Raw genomic sequence first — 23,067 nt, 5'->3', positions numbered from 1 at the left:
CAGGTTCATGGGCCTGGGCATAGACACTGGGAGAACATGATTTCCACTTTGTTTTAAAGGTCATAGCAGTCACAGAGTTTGCCGGAATTCAAGAAGTGGGACACAACCTCCATCTCTTTGCGGGAGGTAAATGGAAGAATTTGTGGGCATTTTTATTCTGCCACGAGTGACATCATGAAGGGCTGTGCAAGTCCTGTTAAGGCTTTTGATCTTGGTCTTAAGAATAATGAAAAGCCATTTAAGAATTTTAAAGGTTGGAGGGGTATGACATAATTGGGCTTGCCTTTTGAAAAGACCACTCCAGCTGCAGTATGAGAATGCATCGGAAGAAGGACATAAAAAATTGAATGGTCCTTTCTTAGTTCCTCTTTCTCAATCCATATCATATTATACAGATTCATGTGAGCATTGCTATGGTAGCTTGCCCTAAGGTGATGACAGTAGAGATAAAAGAACTGCAGATTGAGATATTTGGATATAAAATCAATTAGCTGATATTTCCCGAAGTCCATTTACAGCATAACCTTGTCTCCAACTAGTTAATAAAATTACTTCTTGGGAATCTTTTTAACAGTATAATCCTGAAACCTAAATATTACTGTAACTTATGTATATTTACTCCGCACAGCAATGTTCACTAACCTCCATAAAGACCAGCCTCTGAGTAAAATAGACAGTGGTCAATATAATGAAATCTGAGGATTCTGCCCAATAGTATCCACAATTAAGACAATATGTTTGAATTACATTTGCCGGGATTGATAAAATTCCCTTTTTAGGATGTCGGGAAACACTTGGGAATGATCACTTACTCATTAGATAAATATTTGAGTATTTGCTCTACACCAGGCACGGTTCTAGCCAAGGGAGTTACAGCAGCAAGCAAGACAAACCAGGTCTCTGCTCTCATTCTGCTTACATGTTAATGAGGCAGACAGATATAAACGAGGAACCTAGTGATAAATCAGTGACATAATCCCAAGTACTGATAACTGCTATAAAAGAAATAAATAAGAGAGAGGGTCTACAGAGTTCCTACTGGGTCTGCTCTAAATACAAGAATCAAGGAAGTGCTCTCTGAGGAAGTGACATTTGAAGTAAAATCTGAACGAAGAGAAAGGGCTAGGTGTAGGAAGATCTAGCAGGTCATGGGAAAGCTCTCAAGCCAGAGGGAGCAGCAAAGGGCACCTCAGGGGCAGAAAGGAATTAGCATTGCAGGGCACCCGGAGAAGGCCAAAGTGGCCAACGCATCTTGAAAAAGGGAGAAAGTGACATAAAATCAGCAGGAATAGGGGCGCCTGGGTGGCTCAGCCGTTAAGCGTCTGCCTTCGGCTCAGGTCATGATCTCAGGGTCCTGGGATCGAGCCCCACATCGGGCTCCCTGCTCTGCGGGGAGCCTGCTTCTCCCTCTCCCACTCCCCCTGCTTGTGTTCCCTCTCTCACTGTGTCTCTCTCTGTCAAATAAATAAATAAAATCTTTAAAAAAAAAAATCAGCAGGAATATATGACATAGGGCCTTGACAGCTAGGGTTAAAAATTTTATTACTAATTCAACAATAATGAGATATCACTGGAAGATTTGAGTGAGCCCTGGTCATTCACACTTGAGCATGGATTATTTTAACTTGACTCTCTAAAAATTATTTTAGATCATCTGAAATTAATAATTAGGTGAGAAATTAGGCAGGAAAGAAGGTGGGATAACTTTGGAATTGGAGAACTGTTGCAGAAAGCATACCCGGGTAGTGATGTGCTCTGGAAGACAATAGACACGGTCTGCACGAATCACCCACAAGATTAGGAATTTTGCTACACTAAAGATATCAAGTTGAGGGAAGAACAGTTAGCTTTCTTTTCCTTTTCTCTCTTTTTTTAAAGTTTTTTTTCAAACATTTGCAGACGATGAAACTTTAAAGGGGGGACGGGGAGGAGTAGGATCCATTGTGTGTATATATACATATATGTATGTGTTATGGCTTACCCTGAATTCCAGGCAATGTCAATGTCAGCCAGTCGCCAGATAACGTCAATCGTGTGTCCTGGAAGTCAACAGTGCTACGTGTAGCTTTTCAGCATCGACATCAACCATTTCTTAAATATTCAAATTTTTAAAAATACTCGTATTTTAAAATAAAATGTTTTCCCCTCATTCTACAATTTTTGTATAATATTAAAAGTAGCTATCTAATTAGATTTGGCTAATTCTATATTTTCACTACAACATAGTTACTTTGCAATATCTTTATAAAGGCCTGTTCTACTATAATAAAAAGCCTGGTTTGGGGTTTAAAAAAAAAAAAAAGGAGAAGTCTATATGGAGTTGATGAATCACTAATGTTTTTATTAATATAATGTTAATAATTAGAGCTCTAAAATCAGACTGTTATTTGTTTTTTAACTTACCTTTTTGCCCTTATTCAATAAATGTATTACTGGGCTCTGGTCCACCACCACCCACAAATCCCATAAAAATTTGTTTAGATTTTCTTACTTTACCAGCATAAAGCCTGATCAGAGCACCTTGATTAGAGCACATTGTTGTCCTTTTATCTGAATGCATTTGCTGACACCATGGTTATACACAAAAATAAATATGGCTGAAAAAAAATCAATATCATGACCTGATTTCCTGTATAAGAATTCTACAGTTTATTTTTTTTTAAAGATTTTATTTATTTATTTGAGAGAGAGAATGAGAGAGAGAGAGCATGAGAGGGGGAGGGTCAGAGGGAGAAGCAGACTCCCCGCCGAGCAGGGAGTCCCATGCAGGACTCGATCCCGGGACTCCAGGATCATGACCCGAGCCAAAGGCAGTCGCCCAACCAACTGAGCCACCCAGGTGCCCCAGAATTCTACAGTTTAAAAAAAAAAAAAACAGGATCATTGCTTAATAAGCCAGTGACTCATCCCTCTTGGCATAAGTGGACTTGGCAAGTCCATTTAGGTTATGTTCGTAGTTGATTGTCAGTGACTGTTATTTCCCAGGTGATCTGTGGATAGTATATTTTTACGTATGACAGGTTTTTTTTGTTTTTTTTTTTTAAGTTTTTTTTTTTTTATTTGAGACAGAGAGAACGAGAGAGAGAGAGCACATGAGAGGGAGGAGGGTCAGAGGGAGAAGCAGGTTCCTTGCTGAGCAGGGAGCCCGATGCGGGACTCGATCCAGGGACTCCAGGATCATGACCTGAGCCGAAGGCAGTCGCTTAACCAACTCAGCCACCCAGGCGCCCCCGTATGACAGTTTTTAAAGGTTTTGAAATTACTGGAAAAATAATAGCAAATGCTAAGCTTACTTACGTGTGCCTCGTTCAGTTAAATTATAACCTGCTTTATGAATAGCTCAGGAAGTATTCTGAAGATCAAGATTTTCTTCTCTGGGCCTAAGTGGAAAGAAACATCACTGATGACAACGTTATGCTAGCCCTGATTCACACCAACTTGCAAGAGCGAATTCTTATATTTTGAGGTGTTTTGTGAGCCCATTATCAAACACAGCCATTATTATAAAAGATATAAACTTCTAATTAAATAAATTATATTAAAAACAAAGGTAATAAATACTTAAAACTCTATCCTTCCTCATCATTTGACTACAGTTTACTTTCCATACTCTTGAGGTTGTTTACAACAACTGTACTTGCATGGTCAAAATACTACCGAATGGTATTGCTCCTTGCCCATCTCTTTTAAACTCCACATTCGCGACATCAGCCTGGTAGCTTGAAATACGCCATGGTGGAAGTATTTACCTAGTGTTAAAGTTGAAAGCATTTTAATTTAATGAAAATAATTTATATGACAGTGTGGAAAATGGTTCAACAGTAAACCACAGAAGAGATAAAATGATAATAAATTTATTGGGGAAAGAGCAGATTGGGATGAAACTCAATGTGTGATTTTGTCAAATCATGATTGACTTGCTAGCTATGAATACAAGAATTGGACCAAACTCAACAAAAGCATTCTGTGTGAATCAATTGACTATATGGAACTTGAAATAAAGAGCATTGTGTATTTTATTATTATTTTTAGATTATTTATATCAATAAAAATCATGATAAACACACCTACATTTTTATGCATACTTTTTGCCCTGAAGAGTCCCTTATTAAACATTGACCAGACACTACTGGTTCTGCCGGAAAGTTGAAATTTGATAGGTAACTTAAAAGCAGCTGTTTTAAGAAAGTTGTAGTGGAGAGCAAGTTTGTCTCTTTGTTAACAGTCTGTTAAAAGCAGTGTGTGTTCACGCTCATACCAATTTGGCTTATCAATTTTGAAAAGGGTTTTGTTTCAATTTTTAATTTGAAACTCCTCTGGTTGGAAAGAGAACCAGAATGTCAACCACATGAAACTGTAAATAGACATTTTTGCTCAGCCTAAAGTATCATGGCTCTCACATAGGGTTTGAGGAATATTATTTATTTATAACTATGACCTACCAAAAAAATGATTTTTTAATCAAATCATTGGATCCAGTCTATTTATCTCAGTTGAGTATTTTCACCTTTAAATGCACCAAAAAGGCACATGAATATCCAGTCAAGAGTAATGTCTACTTGCTTCATGAACAATTTGACACACTCAGGGAGCCCTTTCACTGACCTGCAGGGAGCAGGATCGCTGAACACATCCAACCAGTAAATGGCCTGTGGCCCAACCACCTCAGAGAAGGAAGTTGCCAGATCACACCATGGTTTTTAACCACCTGTTACATATTTCGACAGAAACCCTGCCCCGACATGTATCAAATGATCTCTATACATAGCAGTAAATAGAAAGTACTAGACACTGGTGTCCCGTTGTGTGAAGTTTCATCAATTCATTATCCAGCATGATTTATTTACAGAAATAGTCATTCAGACCGACTTGGCCGTTGTTTTATCCAAAAACGTGTCAGATCCCTTATTCAGCGAAAAACTCCCCCAAATGGTTTGAGTGGGGTAAATGAAGACACCATTTAGTCTAATCATGGACTGAAAATTAATTTGTTCTCAAAGTCGATGTTTGTTTAGTTAAATCCCCAAAATGCCAGCAAAAACTCTAGATCCGAAGCATGTGTGTGTTTTGAGAAGACCAGAAGAGGTCATTTGGGTCCATTATATAACTGCCACTTTTTGTTTTTATTCAAGGTGTCATAAAACTGAGTTCTGCAGTTGAAGGTACGTTCTCACCACCACAAAACCAATACTGTTTTGCTTGAAGGTTGCCTCGCGTGGCTTTGTAGGCAGAAAGCGTCTGTGGCAGCGGTGTGTGGTGCCTGTTCTAATCGCCTGCTGTCAGCCTTCTGTCTGTGTCTCTCCTCGTTCTGGTCATTTTATGCCATGAGTCTCTCGGGCCTCCACAAGTGGCATGAACACTGACCCAAGAGGGCGCCTTTAGGAGAGTGAACACATCTGGTTCTGTTCCCTGGTGTGATTGCCTCTGATCCAGGGCTCTTTACAGATCCCCTTGCTCTCCAGCAGCCTTATTTGAGGTTGGACATGGAGTCTTGCCAGGAACCTTGCCCCCCATTCTCTCAGCAGGGCCTTCTCTCTACAGTGTTCTGGTCCCTCATCCCAACATAGCCAACGTGCTTGCCCAAGGAGGTGGCGTGGAGCTGTTTAAGCTCCCTGACGAGAACACTAAGTGGCGAAGGCATTGACTAAGCCTCAGACGCAGCTTTTTCTCGGGCAGTGCGATCCACCAGCCCGAGGAGGGCTGGGAAGCTGGGAGGACCAGCTTCCTTCAGTGGTCTTTGTATCACCCATACCTAGCGAGCGGCAATCCCCTTTAGTCGTGCATCCAGGAAGCTAAGAAGAGGGGGGAAGGGGGTTTAAGGAAAGAGGATTGGTGTGGGAGAGGACAGCAGGGTTTGCTAACCCTCAAGAATGTTAAAAATACCCCGTCGTCTGAAATGATTGGTTACTGGTATAAAATTGATCTCCTTATCTTCATAGAAGCACACAGTCCGCAAGTAGCAAATGTGTCATTTTCCCTTCTTGTGAGTTTCTGTGTTTGCTTTGGGTGTGTGTGTTCTCATTTATCGGGAGTCTGTCAGTCATGCTTAGGAGGTTCCTTCATCCCTACTTAATCAGGGGAGGCTCCTTGGAAGAGGTGGTGGGCTTTCAGGTGAGTCTTCACATTTAATGGGAGCTGTGGCTTGATGAATGGGCAATGCATGGAGGTGGGAAGTGGAAAAATGCCAGGGGGTAGGAGTGGTGAGACCATCTGCTTAATTCAAGCAAAGGGATTGGATGGGCTGGGGTTTGAAGGCTGGGAGATGAGGGAGGAGCTCAGTCACGTACCCACGGGACTGGCGGACCCGAAATGGGGAACTCTGTGCCTCAGGTAGATATGGTACCTTCACGTTTTACAAAACAAAGTTGAAAAGGCTGTATTTCTGACAGTCACGGTGGAAAGCATGCCGCTCTTCTCAAGTAAGCAAAGGACCAGGAGAAGGTGCAGGCAGTGGTGTTACCAGGTCGAGAAAGGAGCAAAATGTCACAATGAGGGCAAGGGAGGGTACTGTGAGAGTTCCAGGCCTCTACGAGGCCAAGCAGGAGTCGAGTTTTCTCGGCACGGGAACATGTACTGAGAGACTATCCAAGCCTCTCCCGGCCTAACAAAACAGAGACACAGCAACAAAATGAAGCAGGTCCCTGAGAATGGCCTTGTCTGCAGAAACTCCCCATGGCAATGGAGCCGCTGAGTTTCAGTTAATTATCTGTAGAATTCCAGATAACAGTTGGTCCACCCTGGGCTGTTTTGATGTTTTATCAAGGAATGGCTTTGAAGTCCGAGCTTTACGTTGCCTGTTTGGCTTAAGCACCGTATTCCACTTGCAACAAAAGGATGGAAAGACAAAATAAACGTTTTAAAAAGCCAGGAAGCCATGAGAACGTTAGATAACTTAAAAACTCTTGTTCTGCTGGAACTATTATTCCATTCATCGTTTTGCTAGTAACTCCTGTCACTACTGGGTAGCATAGCCTAGCTGAACCCCCCAAACAGGTTTGTGTTGTCCAGAGAATGATGAGAGTCAGGAAAAACAAGGGCAAACAGCAGAATGACTACTTGGGGCTTTTTCAGCAGCCTCCTTATCTCTTGGCTTCCTCTGAGCCCCTGGGGCTCATGGGAAGTGCGCTAGGGCAGCTGTGGATATGTGAGGTAGGGCCCACTTCAACTGCTGCTTGAGCATCTTTGGGCCAGCTTCTTGGCTGAGGGCTGTGGAAGCTGGAAGGCTTGGGAGCATGCTCTGTTGTAACTGTGTTAGAACACATGTGCTCAGGGGGCTGTCTGGAGTGCAGTCTTGGGGCGAGGGGGGTGCGTGTGCTCAACGCATGCATTCTTGGTGCATCTGGAATGTGAGATTTTTGACCAGCATGCTCAGTGGAATGCGTGTGAGACTATCTCTTGGTTCAAAATCAAACCTCAGACAATAGTCTTTATGAATGCTTAGCTGATTACTCTACTGGCTATTTTCCATCTGTGGTATGAACTTAAGGCAGCTTCCTCCAGCTAATCATGTCAAGGAGTATATAAATCAGTGGAGGGGATCCATGCCCAAAATGAAACCTACCTTTTCTTTAGGAATGACTCTGTTTTGGGATTATCGTAGAACTCTAAAAATAGCAAGTAATTATTTTAGGTAGCTTGTCTTTTCTTTTTAAGGAAAAACAATTCTCAAAGTTGTAAGAGAAAAATCAACAAAGATTCCCTGTGCTACTTCCCACCAAGTGTTTTTGTCATGCAACTTTCTTCTCTCTCTTTCTCTGAAGCAGGGGTGCCCCCTTCAGCATTTTGCAGCTTCACGTAAGCTTTTTAAATCAGCAGAAAGAAAAAAGCTATTTATATCGCATTAATGGTAAGGTTAAAAGTCAAATGTCCTTTCACGTTTTAAAGACTGAAAATTATGCTTAAACAGTAGCACACATCAATGCTGTCGTGATTTTGCAATGAAGAAAAAAACTTGACCAGAAAAAAACTTAACTTTGAAAGAAATAGTTGCAAAGTTTTTTCGATAACACCGATGAATTCCCGACTCTAATTTTTATTGATAATCCCACTGGGAGAAATCAGGGTAAGAGAGAAAAATCCAGAAGCAAACTGGGAGAAAGGGGAGGTGGGAGGTGTTTGGGGCATGGTAATGGGAGAAAAACTCTTTCATCCAATGGAGGCAAAACCATTCTGTACCACGAATTCCATGATAGAATCTTCTAAATATTCCTCTTAGAAGGGATTTTCCCTCTTGAAATTGAAGCAGGGAGAAGGCAGGGAGCCAGGCATATATTTCCACAAGTAGGACCAGCACACCAGCCTCATCAAGGAGAAACAAGAACGCATGTCACAAAGAGTTGAGTCATGCCTGAGTGAAGCCTGCCCTGACATTCTACAGGCAGCTCCTTCTTTCCAGGGAGAAAGGGTCCAGCCCCAGCCAGCAGATGCACAGTGTGTTCAGACACGCGGCAAAGGGAGCACTCAGGAGGAGGCATCCAGCCTGCAGGGACAAGATGAGACAGCAGAGGCTGATGACTGATAACCAGGGTGTGTTCTGCGAGGAGAACTTGCCTCAGAAGTGATTTGTTTAGACCTCATAGGTAGGTGAGAATCCAAAATACCAAAATGGCATCAAATTCTTCTGAAAGCCTATACAAGGGAATGAAGTTTGGCTTTTTTGGAAAAGTTCCACGTCTTCAAAAATGGGAACAGATGAGCCAATATGAAAAAAATCTAACAGACAAGATGGTTCTCCAAGCCCTGGCCCGCAATCATCTCCTGTGTGGGCATGCTGTGGGGCTTCAGTTAGCTGTAGAGGTGAAACCTGTGTGAACAGTAAAATCATCTCTGTCTCCATGACCATCTTCCATTTCATTAACAAAAGCTCCCCTGGGCATGTGGAGCTTTTGTTTCCCTTTTTTCTTCTTGTCACTTCATTTTATTTAGATAGGTTTTAAGTATCTTACTTCTCCATGGTAATGGCTCATGAGCCACAATCCCCTTCAGGGCGGGGGGGCCTTAGGACTTTTGTCACATCTGAGGTGGTGCTTTCTACGGCCTCATAGCCTCTGATGCAGAAAATGAAATGACTCCTCAGGCATAGGAGGAAAATAAGTAAAAGCTTTAGTCAATCTTTGTTCTCATTTTCAAAATTCATTATACCCACAGCTTAATGTCTATATTGTAAATCTATAAAAATTGGAGCTGTGCTTCCAACATGAAGCTATGATCTGGCTTTACCTGCATGTTGAATACTGAAATACTGTTTTCCATAGTAGGACATGCAGTGTATCTCAAAATATCCCTGTCAGAGTTGATTTGGGCTGCTGCAGCTTGGTGGCTTCCACAAGAGATTTCTTTCTCACTGTTGAGAGGGCCGGAAGTCCAAGATCAAGTCACCAGCAGATCTGGTGTCCAGTGCGGTCACTCTTCTGCTGAGTTCTGTGTCTTCACATGGTGGAAATGGGAGGGAGCTCTCTGGGATCCCTTTTATAAGCGCCCTAATCCCATTCATGAGGGCTCCACTTTCTTGTTCACCTCCCAAAAGCCCCACCTCCTAATACCATCACCTTGGGCAGTAAGGTTTCAACATATGAATTTGGGGGGGACACAAATGTTCACACTATAACCCCAAATGAATTTAACACTTAAAATATATTCCAAATTTATTAATGTCATTTCCTCCCTAGCTGAATTTTGTTCTTGTCATTGTGTCTATTTTTTGAGCAAAGCCTGTATGCTCAGTTGTCAAGTTAGACTGGGGTAAATCCATTAACAAATAGATAGCTGATGGACCTATTTCTAGTAATAAATTTAGAATGAGGTCTCAACATTTGTACCGTGGGAAATCAAAACCAAACATATTTTCAGACCTTTAAGTCAGATAGCTACAGAGATAGGGAAGGGCTGCCTGGGGTAAGGAGTTCCTCCTGGTTCCACCAGAATGAAAGGCAGAAAGCAGTGTGTCAGGAAACTAAAAATGGAATATCGTAGAAAGGGAAATCAATACTCAAGAGTTTTGTTTTTTTTTTTTAGATTTTATCTATTTGACTGAGAGAGACACTGCAAGAGAGGGAGAGCACAAGCAGGGGCAGAGGGAGAGGGAGAAGCAGGCTTCCCGCGGAGCAGGGAGCCTGATGTGGGGCTCAGTCCCAGGACTCTGGGATCATGACCTGAGCCAAGGCAGACACTTAACAACTGAACCACCCTGGGATCATGACTTGAGCTGAAGGCAGACGCTTAACAACTGAGCCACCCAGGCGCCCCAAGAGAGTTGTTTCTGCAAAGAAACCTAGACCTCGTGCTTACAAGGCTAACTTTGAACCTGGATCACCCTACTGAACAAACAAATGTTCTCTTCTCAAATGTATTTTGCTGAGACTTACCATACTTTGGGTGAAATTTTCCTATTACATAGTAATGTCTCCGGCAGGATGAGCATTAAGTCAAGAATTTACCAAATAGCTTCCAAAAAACTAGGCTCCTCCTGAAATGGCAAGGATGACCCAGTTTGATCCAGAAACTGGCAGAGGAGTCAAGGTGTGCCTAGTTTCCAGTCTTTCTTGGGGTTACCCTCACTTCAGATAGCACTAACCTCGAATAACTCCTGGCAGAGGTTCAGAGCTCTCTCACATTCATCCTTTTTTTTTTTTTTTTTTTTTAAGTTTTTCTTTCTCCTCTCCTCCAGCTACATTTCTTTTTCTGCCCTGTGGTAGAAAGTGAACAGGGTGCCCCCTCAGGCAATAGAAAGCCAACCACTAATTGGATGAGTTTGGCCACTAACCACCATTTGCCTTGTTGTCCGATAAAATGGAGACCTCTATTTCTCAGGGCAGCTGTAAAGACCGAACAATATATGTAAAGGACTTAACACAGTGTACAGAATACAGTAGGTGCTCAATAGGCTCTTGTTCTCTTTACTTTTGCTCATTCTCTGCAGTCTTCCCAAGCCTTCCTACAGCACCCCCTCTTCCCAGTGCCCAAAGATCTCGCAAACAAATAATCACTTCCACTAGGATTATATCGTAGCCTGCGGCTGAAATTCAGTTTGATTTGGGGCAAAGCCATAGACAAACAACCACCTAAACCTTAGCTTTCCCACTTTGAGAGAACTTAGAGAGAAGCAGCTAGGAATAGGGTTCCCTGATTACCTCACCAGGAGCCATGACATCTCTGTGGAGAGGGGAGCAGCTCCCCGAGTGAGCAGTGCCAGGAGCCAACCCCAAACTGGGGGTATTCTCATCAGATGGGATTGTTCCCTTACCTGCTCTTCTAGTCCCGGGGGCTGGGAAGAAAGGAAAGGTTTTCAGGCTGGTTCAACGAAGTGTTAAAGACTAATTTCATCAATATTAATAATATTTTCTTATGAAGTAGTTTATAAATTCACAATGTTCCTCAGTGCACCATTTGTCAACACTGGAAGTTTTTGAATAAGGAGGACTAAAGTGATTACAACCACAGATATCCAGAGAGCAGCCTTCTGTAAATCTTTGAACTTCTGTAGCCAAAAACTATTCTCTGCTGAGTAAGAAGCCTTGAGCACCTGGCAACAAATTAGCATAACCCAGAAAACCACTTGCATCCAAAGCGCCATAACCTAACCTTCACCACCCTCTCTGGGGTAGAAAATAGAAATTTATAAATCAAAATCAAGCTGTAAAGGAAAATCTACCAATTTTAGACAATGGCTTCTTTTCTTTCTCTTCTTTTTGTTTTTTAAGTGTGTAAGTTTCAATGTCTATGTGTTTGTTTTTATTACTTTTAGCAATCTACCGGAAGTTGTCAATGTAAACAAAGCTCCTCCTTTAAAAGAATACCTAAGTCTATTAAGCTATGTAAGAAGGCAGCTTTTAAGGACAGTGGTCTAATCAGCAGTCTTTGAAGCCAACTCAATAGGGGTATCAGAGCCACTTCTAGTACTACTATCCTGAATGTAGAAAATGGCTTTTACATTTTAAATCTGCAATTACAGTCTGAACTTACTGTTCATTTTGGAGCATACCGTAATTCAGACAACTGCTAAAATCACTTGATGCTGGGGTTTGGAGTCTGACCTTGGAAATTACACCCTCTTAAATTATCCATCACACCCATTAAAATTAACTGTAAAATCAACTTGAAGATGATCCCACGTATATTTGGTAATTTAACTAAGATGTTTACATACCTAAATATTGCTGCAGGTGCACATACAACAGCTCTGTTGAAGGCATGAATGCTTTAAGTTGAAAGAGCACGCGTACAACTTTTGTTTGGTTTTGCTGACAATAAAGCCAAAGCATTTTCACAATAATGTCAGTGAAATGCAAAATCAGATGCCAGTCCCAACACCGTACAGATCAGAAATGTTTTGGAGATATGTATGGATGTTCAGGTGTTTCCTAGTTTTAACCAACAAATATGCTTAGGTGAACACAAGAAAGCTACCAGATATGGCTCTGTGGAACGGAGTGTTGGTTGAATATATGCCCATCAGGAAACAGAGGCTAGTTTTTTTTTGTTGTTTTTTTTTTTTTAAAGATTTTATTTATTTATTTGAGACAGAGAGCATGAGAGGGAGGAGGGTCAGAGGAAGAAGCAGACTCCCCGCCGAGCAGGGAGCCCGATGCGGGGGACTCGATCCCAGGACTCCAGGATCATGACCTGAGCCGAAGGCAGTCGCTTAACCAACTGAGCCACCCAGGCGCCCGAAACAGAAGCTAGTTTAATTTCCTTTCAAGTATTGATTTTATAGATGGCCTCCTCAAATATAAACTCCTAACACGAGTTTGGAACACACTGTTTTGTAATAAAGTATAGGATAGTAAAAAAGACATTCCTAGTTTCAAACTTTGTAGCCATGACTTCTTGACTGTGCTATAATCAGAAGCAAGTGACTGAGCCACACTGGCCTTATCTGTAAAACGGGGTGAGAGCTACTTAGCACACTCCAGATGGTTAAAGGCTTAAATAAAAGGAGATAATGTTGAAGTATATAGTAAAGTGGTTGGCCTACAGACACTCAATATATTTTAGGTGTTTATTTATGTTGTTTTGTTTTTACTTTTATGACATTGGCTCAAAACTCCTAGAAGTTGAAGGGTGCCTGGCTGGCTCAGTTGGTGGAGCATGCGACTCGATCTCGGGGTTGTGAGTTCGAGCCCCACATTGGGTGTAGAGATTACTTAAAAATAAAAAATCCTTAAAAAAAACCCAAAAAACCCTCCTAAAGTTTGAACTGCTGGGTCAAAGGGTAAATGCACACGTATTTGTACTAGACATTGCCATATACCCCTCCGCAGGAGCTGTGCCTTCTCACTTGACTGGCAATTTATAATAATATAAAAAATGCCTATCACCTGGGTATGCTTTTTAAGTCCTGGACAAAGAGCTAGACTATTGATAAGAAATGAAGGCAAGTAATAATACAAAGAGCTCACCATTTGCTGAGCACTTTATAAACTGTTACAAACTTTATAAACTGTTCATAGTTATAGCAAGCAAAGAGAACATTATCTCATTAAAACTTCACAGTAATTCAGTAGTTATTTTTATTATCATCTGGTTTTAGAAAGGAAGAAACCGAGGCATGGAGAAGTTACTAACTCAAGGTCATAGAATTTTTCAAACCCAGGACTGAGTAACAATTGAATCCTTGAAGTCATCTGCCACATTACCCTCCTTTTCTATATGCCTGCATCTCTGGATAGGTTAAAAGTGGTTTTATTTCAGTTTGTTATAAACTGTCCAGGAGATACCGCACACAGTGAAATCTCCAACTTTATATATAGTACCAACGGCTTCCAGGCACAATTTCACAAGAGTCAATGAAAGAGCAGCTGGTTAGTTTTTGTAAATAATTACAGTGGAGCATATATAAGTAAACATAATCCAGAATGTGTGTCTATCAGTGACAGGCATTGGTTTGGCTAGTCCTATTTAAGAAGGGGATCTAGATGTTGATGGAGACTGCTCCCTGGAGACCCTGAACAGAAAGAACACCATGGCCTGGAGACGAGGTTTGGGTTTCACCTCCATACTTACCTACCTGCTTGCCTTAGGCAAATCAGTTCTCATCCTGCAGGGGAGTAATGAGGTGATTTAGGAGCTTCATAGGCCCAGGAATCAGCTTCTTTTAGAAAATCCACCCTGTAGGGGTGACTGGCTGGCTCAGTTGGTAGAGCATGTGACTCTTGATCTCAGGGTTGTGAGTTCAAGCCCCACTTTGGGTGTGGAGCCTACTTTAAAAAATAATAAATAAAATAAATAAATAAATAAATAATAAAACAAGGGAGATTAATGGGGCACCTGGGTGGCGCAGTTGGTTAAGCAGCCAACTCTTGGTTTTGGCTCAGGTCCTGATCTCTGGCTCGTGAGATGGAGCCCCATGTCAGGCTCCGTGCTCAATGCAACCTGCCTAAGACTCTCTCTGCCCCTCCCCTGCCCCTCTGCAATAAATAAGAAAGTCCACCCCGCACATTTCAAAAATTTTACAATGATCCCCACTCCCATTAATGAGCTTTCTGTAAACATTTTGAAAGAGTTTTTATCTACAATTAAAATTACACATGTAAAACTCAATTCATTTATGATTAGCTCTGATTCCTTGGCAACCGTACATATTTCAGAATTTCTCACAAAATGAAAAATACCTAATCCACAAAGTATGTATTTTCAAATGTAATGGTATTTTGTTACAATTAGTGATGCTAACATAATGGTAGGTTAGAACAGCATTTCATTACATTTTTATTAATTTTGATTTTGCAGTTTTTATTCACGGTTTAGTGCCTGTCACTCTTTTTTCAAGACTCAAATATTTTATATCCTCTTGAAAGTCTTACAAGCTCGGGCCTGCCACCTGCAGCACATAGGACCTAATAGGAATACCTATCCTATGGTCTTATGGGATTGCTGTGGGATTAAGTGCACTCTCTCTCTCTGTCAAATACATAAATAATCCAAATAATAATAATAAAATCATCAAGAAGAGAAAATACATTTCTAGTATTATATTTATCCAAAAAATTCATGTGTGGGGCACCTCACATGCGAGGTTAAGAATCCAACTCTTTTTTTTTTTTTAAGATTTTATTTATTTGCGAGAGAGAGAATGAGAGACAGAGAGCACGAGAGGGAGGAGGTTCAGAGGGAAAAGCAGACTCCCCGCTGAGCAGGGAGCCCAATGTGGGACTCGATCCCGGGACTCCAGGATCATGACCTGAGCTGAAGGCAGCCGCTCAACCAACTGAGCCACCCAGGCGCCCAAGAATCCAACTCTTAAGGACTAGAAGTACCTCATCTCTAGAGTGAAGTGTGAATATTTGCTATCATGAATTTGTTGCTATGTATAGAAAAACCAATCTACTATTGATACCATAGAGGACCAAGATATAAAGTTGACCCTCGAACAGTGTGGGGTTTTGGGATACCAACTTCCCACATAGTCAAAAAGCTAAATATAAATTTTGACTCCCCAAAAACTTAACTACTTATAGACCACTGTTGACTGGAAGTCTTACCAATAACATAAACTGCTAATTAATACATATTTTGTATGTTATATATATATATATATATTATATGCTGTATTCTTACAATTAAGTAAGCTAGAGAAAAGAAAATGTTATTAAGAAAGCCATCAAGGGAGCACCTGGGTGGCTCAGTCGGTTAAGCGTCTGCCTTTGGCTCAGGTTATGATCTCAGGGTCCTGGGATCAAGCCCCACATAGGGCTCCCTGCTTCTCCCTCTCCCTCTGCCGCCTCCCGTGTTTGTGCTTGCACTCCCTCTCTCTGTCAAATAAATAACCCAAATAATAATAAAGTCATCAGGAAGAGAAAATACATTTCTAGTATTGTACTATATTTATCCAAAAAATTCACATGTGGGGCATCCCACATGTGAGGTTAAGAATCCAACTCTTAATCTCATTTCAGGTCTTGATCTCGGGGTTATGAGTTCAAGCCCCATGTTGGGCTCCATGCTGGGCATAGAGCCTGCTTTAAAAAAAAAAAAAAAAATCCACCTATAAGTGGGCCTGCACAGTTTAAACCCTTGTTGTTCAAGGGTCAACTATATATAATATACTGGTATATATATACACACACACACACATATATATATTATATATAGTACATTATCTTACTTTTATAAAACTGCCCTTAGAATCTTTAGTAATATATTTAATAGCTATTTATTAATATATGATATATATTATATATAATTAAAATATCTATATATATCTATATATATATGCACAGAGTAGTATTATATAGAAACATGTTGTCTTACTTTTATAGAACACCTGTGTAATCGTGTTTGCTGTGCTTCTAAAGGGTATGTTTCAGTATAGGGTAGTTGTTAAGAGTTTAGTTCTAGAGTCTGACTGCCTGGGTTTAAGTCCTGGCTCTCCTATTTACTAGCTGTGTGACTGTGGGCAAGTTAACTAACTTCTCTGGGCTTCTCTTTCCTCACTCACAGTTGAAATGACAATGGTTAATATATAGCAAGTTGCATACACTCAATAACAGATGACCATACTAGTAATAGTAACAGTAGACCTATTAGGAAAAAGGCTGAGAATGATTCTGGACATAAGGGTTTGTTGCAAAGCAAAGAAGCCGTGAGGTTGCTCTGCTTTGAGTGGTAGTCATGACTTGGCTCTCAGCTGGGAAAGGTTTTTTAAATTTACACATCAGTGTAGGAAGAAGGCAAGCATGGGCGCCAGTTTGGCTTCCCTCAACCCTGTGTCTTCAGTGGAGAATGTTGCACAGGGAACACAACTGAGTCCAACTAACCAGCCTCTTGGTGTGCTGGGTTCTTTCAGTCTGGGAGCTTTGTCAGTTTCCATTACTTGTTCAACCAAGGATTCATTTCAGACCCCAGTCAAGGGGCCCTCTGCTCTGTTTCTTGACATGACAAGTCCTAACTTTCCTGGTTACTTTGAAGTGCTTTTGAAGATCGTATCCTATTATTACACATTAGAAAGAAATATGGTTTTGATCACGGGAGTGGGCCATTTTCCATTGCTTGGCCCAGAAATCAAGGATTTCGGCGGAAGGCTTGGAGGAAGAGCCCCTTGGCTTTAAGAACAGGGCAACATGGCTCTCAGCCCAGAGCAGGCCTTACACAGTTTTATGCCAAGTTACTCCATTTCTTTCTCGATGTCTATTTTTTTTCCAACAAGTATTTATTAAGCATCTATTGCACCCAAAACACTACTATCCTAAGAGCTATAAGGGATACAAAAAAAGAAAAATCGTCATGTAATCTATCTCATTAGGCTAATCAATTTAAAGGGCAACTCTATGAATAGCAGTAGTGCAATTATGTCAAATGGTATATTTCTTATCTTCATCAAACTGATGCCTCATCATCACATGCATCCAAGATTTAAGAGTGACCCTTACCTGGGTCACTATGATAGACACTATGCCAAGCTGACTCTTCAGCAACCTCACCTGTAAGCAGATTTTAGGCAAAGGGGCTGTGCTTCCTACACAAAATTCTAGTCCTGTGATAGTCCATGACCTTTGGCTGTCTCCACAAGACAGCACATTCAAGTTCTTCCTATGCTTTTGTACGGGTCCCTCTGGACACAGCTGAGAGCACCCAGGCCATGGACCACAGCTTGGGGACTTCTCTATTTGAAACCAATGGCAGTCAAAAGCTGTACTAGGGAAACAAAGATACAGCATAATATCAGTTTTTACGTTCTTGTGGGGTTATTACTGAATATGAAGATGAAATAGATCAAATGAATAAGACATTATACAACCATTGCTGCCTAGTGAATATCCTCTTTGATACTATATACTGATGTGACAATTGTAGCATCTTGGCGAACTTTATGCTACCATGAGATTGCTTAGAGCTGTTCTCTTGATAATATAGGAATCAAACACTGACAGTATCAAGTACTGATGGAATAGAATGTTTTGCTGCTGTTAAAAGACAGCAAATACCCAATGCCTCCAGAGCTTGATATTACTCTTTAAATTTTCCCACTCCTAAAAATGTAAGATTAACAGAAGAGTCACTGGGATCTTTATAAAGTACATTAACACAATGACGTTCCGAGCAGTGAAATGCACATCAATATGACTGAGAGAAGAAAACAGAAGTATGAGATCACAAGACAGAAGAGGGGGGGAAAGCTGTCTAGCAGAAAAACAAACACAGTGGATAGTGAAACACCAGGTGATTTGTGAGTTGAAAATATTTAAAAGCGCTAGCACAGTGTAAGGATCAGATGGGTCAGTCTTTTTTTTTTTTTTTTTTAAGATTTTATTTTATTATTTGAGAGAGCACAAGAGGGGTAGGGTCAGAGGGAGAAGCAGACTCCCTGCTGAGCAAGGAGCCCCATGCGGGGCTCGATCCCAGGACTCGGAGATCATGACCTGAGCTGAAGGCAGACACTGTTTAACTCAAGTCTTCCTTATTTAATAGACCCTCCTTACATTTAATTCTACCTTTCAAAAATAAAGAAATTGGCAATATCCGATCTGTAACCCCACATTCCTCTTCCTCATATCCATGTTTAAATAGTCATCAATTTCATGAATCCAATCTCTTTCATCCCATAGATTTGCCTTGGTCTTGACAGGGTCTTCCAGGCGCCCCAGTCTAGTTTTCTTTTTAAGGAAAGATCAGTCACCTTAGAAAGACATTTGAACTGGTTTCAGATACACAACATATAACTGAAAAAAAATTGTATTGAGCCAGGCACTGTGGAGGTACTGGATTCAGAGATGGTTAAGACACAGGGTCTATTCTCTTGGGAAGACAGAAGTCTATAATTACAGTACAGTGATGAAAGATTATGAAAGGTACCTTCTAAAAGTTAAGAGAGGACAGGGACAGGATAAATAATTCAGGAAGGTTTTACAGGACGGACGGTAACAGATACAAAACTTAAAAGACAAATAGGAGTTTGCCAGGTAAAGAAAGAGGACAAAAAATTACAGGCAGAGAAAACAGCATGTGTCAAGCAGCAAGCAGGAAAATAAGAGAAAGGAGCAAAAGGTATATAGGGAGAGAATAGTAAGAAGCAGAAGAGAATGGGTCAAATTATAAAAATCCCAACACAGAGTTGGACTTTATCCTTAGGAAGTGAGGAGCCATTGAAGATCTTAAAGCTAGTGAATGCAATGATCAGGTTTGTCTCTTTAAAAGATAATTCAGAGTCCACAGACTGAGGGTTTTAGAGGGGAGGGCGGTGGGGGAGATGGGTTAGCCCGGTGATGGGTATTAAGGAGGGCATGTACTGCATGGAGCACTGGGTGTTGTACGGAAAACAATGAATCGTGGATCACTGCATTGAAAACTGGTGATGTACTGTGTGGTGACTAACCTAACAAAATAAAATGTAAAAGATTAAAAAATAAAAGATAATTCAGAAGACAGTGTAGGGAATTAATTAATAAGGGTTTTGACTGGAGGCAGAGAATCCTGTGATTATTATGGAAGACCCTGTCAAGACCAAGGCAATCTATGGGATGAAAGAGATTGGATTCACGAAATTGATGACTATTTAAACATGGAGATGAGGAAGAGGAATGTGGGGTTACAAATCGGATATTGCCAATTTCTGTATCTTTGAAAGGTAGAATTAAATGTAAGGAGGGTCTATTAAATAAGAAAGACTCGAGTTAAACAGAAGAAAGCTGTCAGCAAATAACCAATTGCAAGACGGAGATGGTGGCCATCTGTTGAAGGGAATCCCCATTAAGGTACATCCCAGGAAACTTCTCGCATCCCGGGGAGGTTACCTTCAGCCAATCATCTACCTTCTGCACAGGAGAGGCCACACTCACCGCTCACATGTGAATGAATCAATTGGCTGCATCCGTGATTTAAGTCTAAAAACTTCCAAGGGGATGGAGCCCCATTCATTGACAAAAATGGGACAGACAACTGGACTCTTGACTAGTTTGTATATGAAACTTTCTGTGATCAACAGGCTAGAACAGTTGGACTTTATATTGTAGTAATTTCTGTGATTACTATATATTTTTTTTAGTAAAGCGACAGAAGTTTATTAAGTGAAGATACAGAAAAAGCTCTCGAGAGGGATCCCGACACGGTTGCCCAATTTCTGTGATTATTATACCCGTTTCTCAAATTCATTCTAAACCCCACTCTAACTGAAACCAGGAAAAGTGTCTTTTTTCTGCTGTTACCAAAATGCCTCATTTCAGAAAATAAAATTAGAAAATTTGCTCTGCTTAAAAAAAATTAGGACATAATTAAACTGAAATAGCAGGTGAGAAATTTAATATCTGGTAAAGATTAGAATTATTTTATTCACCCCCAATAAACCCATCTGTGCAAGTATATAACAGATAAAGTCCCTTAGTATTTGAGACAAAGCTCATCATGTACAAACATGGTAGCTTTCTAATTACCTCATTTCATGTAGTTGACTATAATAGCATAATTTGAGTTAACAATCCATGAAATGTTTTGTATCAAAATCATAATGTATGACTTAGTAGGTCATGAAATAAGAGAATTCACATAGAAATTCAAGCAATATTCTCAATATAATTTACAAATGTCTGGATTTCATTCATATAATACATTACACATAAATAAGAAATTGAAAACTTGGAGAAGCAAAAGGTAATTAGACAATGATAGTGAAGTCAAGAAGGAAAGTCCAAAAATGTCTTTTAACCTTTCGGAAAACAAAAAAAGGAAAGGGAGATCAAAGTTTTCAATTAGAGGAAAGAATCTCATTTGGATAGCAATAAATACATAATATGTTTTTTCCTTTGGAATAGATTATAAAGACTATAAAACACTGTATTTTAGAAGAATGGTTCATCTTTTTTAACTTAATTTTTCTTCATAATATATACAAGAAATACAAGTCTATGCTGGTAGGTCCAAATCTTACTTTGTTTAAAGAAAAAAGTCTCCACAATACTCATCCAGTCACAATGTCATGGTTTTGTGTATCCCTGCAGATATTTTCTAAACATATACACAAATGGAATCATAATTACATAGTATACACAAACAAAATCATTCTCATCTGCTCTACAACTTTTTTCACTTGACATTGTATCTTTAGCATCTGTTTACATTAGTATACATAGAGTTGCTTCCTTTTTTTTTTTTAAGGTAAGCTCTATGTTCAACATGGGGCTTGAACTCATGACCCTGAGATCAAGAGTCACATGCTCTACCGACTGAGCCAGCCAGGCGCCCTAGGTTATTTCCTTTTTAATATCTGCATAAAATTCTACTTTTATGGATGGCCATAGGTTATTTAACTTATTCCTTTGTGGAAATTAAAGTAGTATTTAGTATTTTTAGAGCTGAAATTCTTAATCTAGATCAATGAATGGGTTTTAGAGTGTCTCTTCGACCATCTGAAATTATAATCTCAATTTGTATATGTATACGTGTGTGAATTATCTCTGGAGAAGAGCATCTATAGCTTTCAACAGATTATCTAAGAAGTCAAAGACCCCAAATGTAAAAGGGCCTCTTCATTATAGAATCTGTAGAATTGCAACTTCAGTGAAATTTTAGAAAACAGGATTGAATAGTTACAGAATAGTGTTTCTAAACTTTTTAAAAATCCAAAGCACCTCTTGATATACTTTACATACATACATATACATGATCACCATTAGCATAAATTCCCTCTTTCCACTCAGAAATTCTAATAAACTTCCCCAAAAGAAATATACAAAGCATCCCCCTTTCCCTGTTCCTTTTTGTGGGCGCCCCCCCCCAAGTCACAGGAAGAGTCATAGCACCTCCAGCCAAAAAAAAGTGCCCAGGCTTCACTTTCAGTCACTGTAATATAAAAACCAATAAATATTTCATCTTATAAATTTAAAATTATGTTCTCATAGGGTTTCACTTGTAGTAATATGGCAGAATCCATACATCCATAAGTATACATATATATCCTTCAAAACACCCAAGATCTAATGAGTTAATAAGGAGTTACTGGAAAGCGGGAAGTTAGAGAGGTAACTAAAACAGTAAAGGTGCTTCTTCTGCATGGAGGGCATTTGCTGAATCAGGCTGATCACAAGTTTAGGTTCTGATAATATCCTAGAGTAGGAAGAAGTGAGCAGACGTTAAAGCCCCAGTCTTCCCAAGGAGACGTCTAATGAGAAAACTATCCCATAAAACTTGCACCCCAAAAGATTACACTCTACAGGTGAGCATGAACCAGAAGGTAAGTATATCCCTATGATCCACTTCCCCTTCCCCCCACTCCAAACAAAACATAGCAAAATAAAACACACATACACCAAGAAAACTCCTACCTTGGTACTAAAGTACTAAAGCTTCATGAGAAGCTGTAACCACACATGGACTTCTTTCACATCCTGGGCCCAAAGTTACATTGGCTGAGTGGTTCAAAGGACCTCAGGCTATGGATATTTCCATGATAATCCTTTACAGAAAAAGGAATATTTTTCTAGGCCCCAAATAACTTTGCAAAATAATTTTGCAAGGAACATGATCTTCTCACTGTCAAAAATGACTAAGCACACAAGGAAACAAGGCACCATGAAGAAGAGAACAGTTGCAACCAATGATTAAGATGTTAAATTATTAGAATTAAAATAAACAGGCTTTGGGCACCTGGGTGGCTCAGTCAGTTAAGCGTCTGCCTTCGCCTCAGGTCATGATCCCAGGGTCCTGGGACTGAGCCCCATGTCAGGCTCCCTGCTCAGTGGGGAGTGTCTGCTTCTCCCTCTCCCTCTGCCCCTCCCCCTGCTCATGCTCTCTCAAATAAAATCTTTAATAAAAATAAATAAAATAGGCTTTTCCCTTCTAAGAAAGGTAAATCTTAAAGTTTGTGGGATTCAGATGTTATAAATATAGTTATACATATACTGGCTATGTGTAAATAAAAGATAACCTTTAGAAGATCTACAGGGAACAAGAAACTAAAAGTGATTAGGAGATTTGAAAAAGTAGTTACTTCTGGGGAAAGGAGAGGTGGTTTATAATGGGGAAAAGGTGCAGAGGGGGCTGGGAGCTGGGTGCTTTTAGGGTGCTGATCACATTCCAAATCATGATCCTGGATTGTGGTTTGTAATTATTCTTTAAGAATATTACATAGAGAAAGAGCCC

At 40.2% G+C, this 23,067-nt stretch overlaps 1 protein-coding gene across 6 annotated transcripts in view; it reads left to right on the top strand.

Moving 5' to 3' along the window:
- DLGAP1 (DLG associated protein 1) overlaps window positions 1-23,067 on the top strand; it is a 313,149-nt gene that overhangs the window by 195,619 nt on the left and 94,463 nt on the right. For 3 of the 6 annotated variants that reach the window (XM_021686213.1, XM_021686216.1, XM_021686215.1), the window contains exon 5: window positions 5,133-5,162. The exons of the other annotated variants lie outside the window; for them this stretch is intronic. In XM_021686213.1, coding sequence (XP_021541888.1) covers window positions 5,133-5,162 — 30 coding nt within the window. The remainder of the gene's footprint in view (window positions 1-5,132; window positions 5,163-23,067) is intronic. 6 annotated transcript variants of the gene reach the window in all.

This window comes from Neomonachus schauinslandi, chromosome 14 (genome assembly GCF_002201575.2).
Source record: "Neomonachus schauinslandi chromosome 14, ASM220157v2, whole genome shotgun sequence".
Lineage (NCBI taxonomy): Eukaryota > Metazoa > Chordata > Mammalia > Carnivora > Phocidae > Neomonachus > Neomonachus schauinslandi.
This window is presented reverse-complemented; position numbering and strand designations above follow the sequence as displayed.